General features: G+C 66.8%; 2 protein-coding genes across 2 annotated transcripts; one reads left to right on the forward strand and one right to left on the reverse strand.

The window, feature by feature from the left end:
• Positions 1-2,873: 2,873 nt before the first annotated feature.
• On the forward strand, positions 2,874-3,937 carry EMIHUDRAFT_446383 (hypothetical protein). Its single transcript, XM_005760456.1, has one exon. The coding sequence runs from the start codon at positions 2,901-2,903 to the stop codon at positions 3,747-3,749; it is 849 nt and encodes a 282-aa protein (XP_005760513.1). The 5' UTR covers positions 2,874-2,900; the 3' UTR covers positions 3,750-3,937.
• A 198-nt stretch (positions 3,938-4,135) lies between these two features.
• EMIHUDRAFT_120960 (hypothetical protein) lies at positions 4,136-4,789 on the reverse strand (the record flags this gene model as incomplete). Its single annotated transcript, XM_005760457.1, has 1 exon — positions 4,136-4,789. The coding sequence occupies one exon, from the start codon at positions 4,787-4,789 to the stop codon at positions 4,136-4,138; it is 654 nt and encodes a 217-aa protein (XP_005760514.1).
• Positions 4,790-8,333: the final 3,544 nt, after the last annotated feature.

The following is an 8,333-nucleotide window of genomic DNA, read 5'->3' on the forward strand; positions in this document are numbered from 1 at the left end:
GTGACTTCAGGCGTGTGGTCTTTCTGTGCGGCGTCCTCACCATCGTACGGTACTAGTCCTCTCAGAGTGCCATGCGTCTTGAGTGCGATGCGCCAGTAGGCGGGCATCGTTTCGGGGAGATTGAGAAAATCGCACGAGGAGTGGAAGAGCAGTCGCCCCATGCGGAGGTGCCCGTATGCTCGATTGACGTAGGACGCCACTATATTCACGCCTTTGTGTGACGATGGAGTGACCAGGCGGCTCACCTGGCGCTGGTATCTAGGCTGGTATAAGCTGCGTGTGAATATCTCGATGTCCTGGCAGTGTTGTCCGCCCTCGGGGCGCTCTTGGATGAGCGCTTCTCGTTGGGCGGCGTCTGCGACTATGTATGTATGTAGTAAGGTGAAGAACAGTCAGGCTCGGACTGGACACCAACGCGGTATGGGTGGACGCAAGACAGATGATGACGACACGCACGAGCGACACACAGACACAAACAAGCTCACAAGACACACAGCCAGCGGGCTGCCACACATCCTGAGTGGGCGTACACATCACTCAGGCCACGTCCCCCCTGTCGCCCCCCCCAGCACTCCAAGGTGCCAAGAGACAAACAACAGCACAACAACACAGACAGGCGACAGGGGCGAACGTGTGAGACTAGAGCAGGCTTGCTCCGCCTCTAGCAATCTCGTCGCCGGCCGCAAGGCACGGACGAGACCGTGCGACTGCACTAGGTACCACGCACAGGATTGCACGTGATTCTTGATGACTATTCCGGCCCCGACATACCTCTTCCCACCCATCGCTCATACCGCTTCTCCATCTTTGCCGTCACAGTCTACTCCCACTTGCGGGCTACCCAACGCGGCCAAAGGATATCCACCTCGAGAACCTCGAGAGTAAGCCTCGCGCGTTTTTCTTGATTTTAACTTATCCAGGGCCGGCGCTGCTGTGCCGCATCGGCTCTCCGCGCCTCCTCCGCGACGCAGCCAAGCAGCATGGCGCTCCTCCCGTCGGAGCGAAAGAGCCTCCTCATCTGCGGCGGCGCGTGCATGCTCGTCCTCTTCACCCTGATGGCGATGAACGGCGGCGGCGGCCGGCACATGTCGATGCGAGACTGGTCTCCGCAGCCAGCAGCGCCTCCGACCTCGGATCTGCTGAACGAGATGAAGGCGCTGCAGACGCGGATCGCCGAGCTGGAGCAGCGGCTCGGCGCGCGGCACGACCGCCGGGCGGATCGGCGCGAGAGTGCGCTCGAGCGCGCCGAGCACCGGATCGCGGCGGTGTTTGCAGAGGACACCTCCGAGGTGGTCGTCTCCACCACGCCCGCCGCGCTGCCGACGGCGGCGGCGGCCGTCAAGGGCGGGGCCCACGGCGGCGACGGCGGCGGCGGCGGTCCGAGCGGCGGCGGCGGCGGCGGCTCTGCCGGAAGCGGCGCCGTCGGTGGCGGTGGTGGCAGCGGCGCTGTCGCCGCCGCGGCGCCGCTGCGAGAGCTGGCGCTGCCTCCTGCGGCGGAGGGGGTGGTCCCGAACGCGAGCTGGTGGAGCGACCGCATGGTCGAGCTCCCCGGAGGCATGTGGTGCCCTAAGCCGCCGCCGTTTGCCTCTGCCAAGCCGGCGCTGCCGCTGGTCAAGGCGGGCGAGGAGAAGCCGCGGCTGACCAGCGAGCTCGCGAAGAAGCACGCCTCGGCGGACAACATGCTCATCGCCACGTACGTCAACTACAACCGGCTCGACTTTGCCTTCACGCTGGTCCGCCACCTCATCGCGCTGCAGCAGCCCCACTACCTCGTCGGTGCGCTCGACGATGAGGCGGGGCGAGGGCTGCAGGCTCGCGGCGTCCCGACCTTCTTCATGTTAATTAATTGAGTAACTAATTCATTAATTCACTGCAGGCTCGCGGCGTCCCGACCTTCTTCATGTCGTCCGGGCTGACAACAAAGGACTACGGCTGGGGCACGAAGAACTTCCGCGAGCTCGGGCTGCACAAGGTGAACCTTGTGCTCGAGCTCGCGAAGACCGGCGTCGACTGCCTCACCATCGACGCCGGTCAATGACTCAATTAATTAATTCATCAATGAGTTCATCGACCGCTAGGCGTCGACTGCCTCACCATCGACGCCGACGCCTTCATCCTGCGTGACCCGTTCCCGTACTTCCGCAAGCTCCCCGAGGCGGAGGTTCTCACGTCCTCGGACCATCTCGTCGCGACCAACGGCTACACGGACGACGGGCTCGAGTCGTCCTCCGGCTTCTCGTCCGCCTTCAACATCGGGTACATCTTCATCCGCGCCTCCGCGCCCGAGTTTGTGCAGCAGTGGAAGGAGGCGTGAGCAGCGTCTCTTCACTCCTCGAGCTGTGAGTAGGCGCTCGAGTTTGTGCAGCAGTGGAAGGAGGCGTGAGCAGCGTCTCTTCACTCCTCGAGCTGTGAGTAGGCGCTCGAGTTTGTGCAGCAGTGGAAGGAGGCGTGAGCAGCGTCTCTTCACTCCTCGAGCTGTGAGTAGGCGCTCGAGTTTGTGCAGCAGTGGAAGGAGGCGTGCTTTGCACACAAGGACAACTAATTAATTAAGTAATTAACGACGTGATTAATTAAGTAATAGGCGTGCTTCGCAAACAAGGACGCGTGGGACCAGGCGGGCCGTCGCCTCGAGACACAATCTCGGCGGTATCTCGGCTGCATCTCGCATCCGTCGTCTAGTCCGCACCACAAGAGAGTGGACTCCATCAGCAATACACACACGAGGTTGGCGCGCGGGCGGTCAGGTCCTCTTTGCGAGTGTGCTGCGGCGCGGCGGCGGCGGCGGAGTGGACGAGCACCGCCTCAAGCCGCTGTTCAAGAAGGCTGGCGGCGGGCAGGTCAAGGCGGGCGTGCTGCCCGTCTCGCTCTTTGCGTCGGGGCACACACACTTTGTGTCTCGCATGGCGCACCTCATGCGCTCCACGCCGTACATGGTGCATACAACCTTCCAGTACGGCGGCGCGCAGGGCAAGCGGCACCGGCTGCGCGAGGGCATGATGTGGGAGGACGCGCCCGAGTACTACTCCGGGCCGGACTTCCTCACGTACGAACTCGACCTGCCTCGCGCGCTCGTGTACCCGAACGGTGGCACGGTCGGCAGCGACGGCACCCTCCCCTTTGACAAGCGCGCGAGCGTCGAGCAGCACTTTGCGCTGGTCCACCACCAGCTGGCGCAGGTCCGGAACGGGCTCGCGCTCGCTAAGGCGACCGGCCGCATCCTCATCCTTCCTCGCCTCGTGTGCGGCCTCGACCGCTGGTGGGCGCCTCACAGCGGTATCATCCCCGGCTCCGCGGCGAGGCTGCCCCTCCTCGACTGCCCCGCCGACCACGTGCTCGACGTGGAGAGGATGGGCAAGGTGGAGCCGCTGCTGCGCGAGCACTCCTTCCTCTGCAACCCGCGCACGCCCGCCTCGGTGCGCGGCTCTGTCGCGCAGCTGGCGGGCGCGCGGCCCGAGGCGGGCCCCGCCGCCTCCGCCGCCGCCGCCGCGCTCGTCCGGCAGATCCAAACGAGCGGCTCCAAGGTGGTTCGGCTCGCGGCGGTGCCCGACTACCGCGCCGTGCTCGGCGCCGACACAAAGGCGTTCGAGGACAAGTACAAGCAGTATGCCGGGCTGTGGTGCTGCAATCGGCCGCCCGGCGGCCGCGGCGCGGGGCACATCTGGTACGACCTCTTCGCCGACATCGTGCCGCACACCGACCGGCACAACCGCCGGTGGGAGGGGCCGTGGTTCCCGAAGATGGGGCCGTGATGCGGGGCGCGTCTGCCGTCTGTCGGCGCACGCTCGCCCACCACACGATCCACATCAAGGGAATGGAGAAGGCCGCGCCGCCCGAGGTCGCTAGAAAGTAGAATCCCGGCGCGGGGTCTCACGTATCTCGAGAGCGGCGCGTTGGGCATATATCCGGCTTCCTGCAAACAACGTAATATATCTTTACTTCCAACACCCGGGGACAGGGAGTGCGTGTATCCAGCTTTCGGTGCGTCCCCGGTCCCGGCAGCGCGCGCAGGCTGCGGAGCTGCCACAAACTCGAGACACGCTTTTTGGGACCTTTTCGACGCTTTTGGTCACCAGCCGCCAGTACTGCCTCGCGTCGCTCGGCATCGCCGGCCAGATCTCGCGCCACACGTGGTTCTTCATGTGCTGCAGCGCGACGTACACCCTGTGTTCTCGCCGCGACCCATGCGCACCGTCGGCTCCTCCTCCCGCGCGTCGCCCCGCTCGGTCGCGTGCCACCGGCTCGCCCTCAATGCTATCACTCGCGTCGTCGCCAGCCACTTGCCGAAGCGGATCGTCCACCGCATCGTCGGGTGCAGACCGAGGGCCGTCCGCTGCATCGGCACGCTCTTCCCCGCCGCGGCCTGCGTTGCCAGGAACTCGCGCAGCTGCCGGCGCACGCGCCGAAGCTGCACCGACAGCGCCGGCCCGTGAGGCGCTAGCATCGGCTGCTCATCGCCACGCGCAGCCTCGTCCTGCCGCTCGTCATCCTCCGCCTCGAGGGCGTCCGCCAGCGCGCTGCGCCGCACACCCCGGCGCGCGGGAGGCGGCGCCGGCCGCACCTCGGCCGCCTCGGCGTCGCCCACGGCACGGGCGCCCTGCTCGCCGTCCGCGCGGTCCATCGCCGCATCCCCATCCCCGTCTGCAGCAGCGCCGCCTGCGCCCGCGCCGGCCTGCTCTGGGACGGCGCGCCACCGCTCGTCGTCCAGCATGTGCCACCACCGCCGATCCGGGTAGCCGTCGTACTCGACCTGGTGCGCGATCCGTCCGTCCACGTCCTCCTCCCGCGCCATGACGGTCGCGGGGTACCACCGCTCGGTGTCACAGTAGATCTCGAGGCGCGCCGTCCACGGACAAAGCGGCTCCCCCCACCAAAGTTGAATGTAAGTTGAATCGTCTCCTCAGATACATACATACTCGCACAACGAGCCGGCAACCTTTCCGCATTCCAGCGAGCGCCGTGAACGTTGTGAGTTGTGTGCGTGCGCACGGTGCGGCACGGGGCGCAATCCTGCTCGACGATCAATAGAGCGCTTCTCACACCTCGGATCTCAGTTCGCTCGCGAGCGCCCCAATCTGGCCAGCACCACTGGCACTCACACAGGTACATACACCACGGGGAGCCGCCAAGTACACGGCTTCAAGTAAGCGGCACGAGTCACAGAGGAACCACCAACCAGAAGGCGACGGCGCGACGCGCTTCTATCGCAGTCTTGATGCAGTGGGCTTAGGTAGGTGCGGTGTGGGTATCGATCGATCGATGCGTCACGGCGGCGATCTCCACGCATTGAGCACGCCTCGCGCAACATGCGCGTACGGATAGAGACCCGGTTAGGTTAGGTAGGAAGGTGAAGAACAGCCAGGCTCGGACTGAACACCAGGCTCGATTGCCGCCCCCCACACAGCACCGCACACCCTTGCGAGCGAATCCCACATTGGCTCTCGGTACGCTCCAGCTTGATGGCCTCCCACCGCATCGGCGCCCGCGTCTCGAGCCTCTCGGCAGAGCAGCTGTGCGCCATCATCGAGGCGCAGGCGGGCGCGAGCGCCGCCGCGCTGCACGTGGCGGAGGAGCACGCCGCACGGCTCGTGGAGCAGCCCGAGTGGATCCTCTCCGAGGTCCTCCTCTCGCCGGACCTCGCCCCGCACATCCTCGCCCAGCTGCCGACCAAGGCGCACGCCGCGGACGTGCCGCGCGTGGCGCCGCGGCTGGAAGGAGACGCTGAAGAAGCGCGAGAGGCCGCGCATGGCCGTGTTCTGCGGCTACGACGGCGGCGAGGGCAGCGAGGGCGAGTTCCTCAGCTCGCTGGAGCGGTACGACCCATCCACGAATGAGTGGGAGGGGGAGGCTGTGTCGCCGATGCCGACGGCACGAAAGTTTGTCGGCATGGCGGTGCTTGATGGCAAGCTGTACGCGGTGGGCGGCCAGAGTGAGGCTGACGGCGCAATATCCGACCTGGTGGAGCGGTACGACCTGGCTACGATTGCGTGGGAGGCTATGGCACCGATGGCGTTGGCGCGGAAGAATTCCGCCGTGGCAGTGCTCGAGGGCAAGCTGTGCGCTGTGGGCGGCTTCAACGGTGACTACCTCAACTCGGTGGAGCGGTACGACCCGGCTGCGAACGCGTGGGAGGCGGTGGTGCCAATGGGGACGGCTCGGTGTAATTTTGCTGCGGCGGTGCTCGACGGCAAGCTGTACGCTGCGGGCGGCTTCAACGGTGACTACCTCAACTCGGTGGAGCGGTTCAACGCGGCTACGAATGCGTGGGAAGCTGTGGCGCCGATGGCGGTGCGGCGGATAGCTTTCGGCGTGGCGGTGCTCGACGGCAAGCTGTACGCTGTTGGCGGGTACGACGACGGCTACAACGCCCTCAGCTCGGTGGAGCGGTACGATCCGGCGCTGGATGTGTGGGAAGCGGTGGCGCCGATGGCAGAGGCGCGGTATAAGCTCGCCGTGGCGGTGCTCGACGGCAAGCTGTATGCGGTGAGCGGACAGGATGACGGCTACAACCGCCTCAGCTCGGTCGAGCGGTACGACTTGGATACGAATGCGTGGGAGGCGGTGGCTCCGATTGCGACGGCGCGACGCGCTTCTATCGCAGTCTTGATCTAGTGGGCTTAGGCGCGGGTGCGGCGGCAGGCGGGTATCGCTTCTCCCAGCGGGCGAGGACGGAGACCTCTGTCAGATCCCGTTTTACACAGAGCACAAGCTCGCGCGAGCCATGCCCCATGCGTGCCAGGCTGTCTTGTGTGATGGTTGGGATGTCCAAACGCCACCGTCTTTGCTCTTGCGACCTCAAACTCGCGAGCTGTATGGGTGGTCCTGACGTCGACAGACGCCCGATGACCACGGTGAAGCTGAGCCGGAACGCGTCGACAAGTCTCGTCTGAGCCCGTGGCGGTCGCCGGCTGACGGGCTGAGTCGCTGTGCACGGGCCGGTACCTCAGGCGTCACCTCCGCAGCCTCAGGTCTCAAACTCCATCACCTCCGACGGGACGCCTTCGGTGGCACGCTCGGCGGCGAGTTTGTAGCCGCTCCACAGCGAGCGCGGCGTCGAGCCTACTCTCGCTCCTCTGCTGGATACACGCACTCCCTGGGACCCAGGGAGTGCGTGTACCCAGCTTTCGGTGCGTCCCGGCAGCGCGCGCAGGCTGCGGAGCTGCCACAAACTCGAGACACGCTTTTTGGGACATTTTCGACGCTTTTGTCCCATATACTCGCACAACATGCCTCACGCGTCCTCGTCACAACGAGCAACGAAGCCCCACAAGTGAGGCCAAAAGAGCGCGTCACCGCAGCAGCACGCGCCGGAGCAGCAGCGACAGCTGCGCGAGCGTCGTGCCGCCCTCTAGCCGAGCGACCTCGTGCGGCCGCATCAGCGCCCCCCCCGTCTCGCTCGAGCTAACGTCGAGCAGAGGGCCATGGCCGCCGCCTACCCCCTCCGCGCCCTCGCTTGACGGCGCCGCTGCGCCGGCCGACGCGACCAGCGCCACGCGCACCCACGGCCCCGCGCCGCCGCTCGGGCCGCCCCACCGCGGCGAAGGGCGGCGGGCGGTCAGCTCGCCACCCTCGAGTGAGAGGTCCGCCTACACGTGCCGCGGGCGCGTCTCGGAAGGGTCTCGGAAGGGTCTCGGAAGGGTCTCGGAAGGGTCTCGGAAGGGTGTCGGCGCGTCTCGGAAGTGTCTCGGAAGTGTCTCAGGCGGCCTGCAAGCCGAGAGCGTCGGCGGTCGCCGCGAGAGCAGAGAGGAGCGTGCGTCCCAGCAGCGCCTGCACCACCCCGCCCACGCTGCGCACGTCGACCTCCCCCGTGAGCCCTCGCAGCAGCGTGGCGGGGGCGGCGGGGCGCACCGCGCCGCCGCTCGCCGCCGCCGGGAGACGCTGGCCCGTCGCCGCCGCCAGCTCGCTCACGCCGCAGAGAGGCGTGAGGAAGAGTTCGCAGCCCGCGGGCCCACCCGCCACGCTCAGGCACGCGCCAGCCGCCACCGCCTCGCCGCCCGCCCCTCCCCGCCCCTCTCGCGGCACCAGCGCGCGCAGCTCCACGAGCGCCGCCTGAGCAGCACGCCAGTGGAGACGCGTCTAGAGCGCCAGTGTGTGCGGGGAAGCTGCGCGCGCAGCTCAAACGAGGCCGCCGGCCCCGCGCCACCATGCGCGCTCGCGTCGCCCGTCAAGTACTCCCAGTGCACCTAGCGTCCGTTGACGCCCTCTCGGAGCGGATTCTTGTTCGCTGCCTGCCGCCCCTACCCCCACAGCACCCAAATCCAGGGTATGCCTTTGGGGGGGGAGGGTACCCGCGCACTCCTCCCAACGCACCGAGAGGCGCGGGTAGCTCCACTCAG

Source organism: Emiliania huxleyi (genome assembly GCF_000372725.1).
Source record: "Emiliania huxleyi CCMP1516 unplaced genomic scaffold EMIHUscaffold_752, whole genome shotgun sequence".
NCBI lineage: Eukaryota > Haptophyta > Isochrysidales > Noelaerhabdaceae > Emiliania > Emiliania huxleyi.

Bases quoted from the DNA above. Each gene is read 5' to 3' on its own strand.
- EMIHUDRAFT_446383 (XM_005760456.1), top strand. From the start codon at position 2,901: ATGGCGCACCTCATGCGCTCCACGCCGTACATGGTGCATACAACCTTC.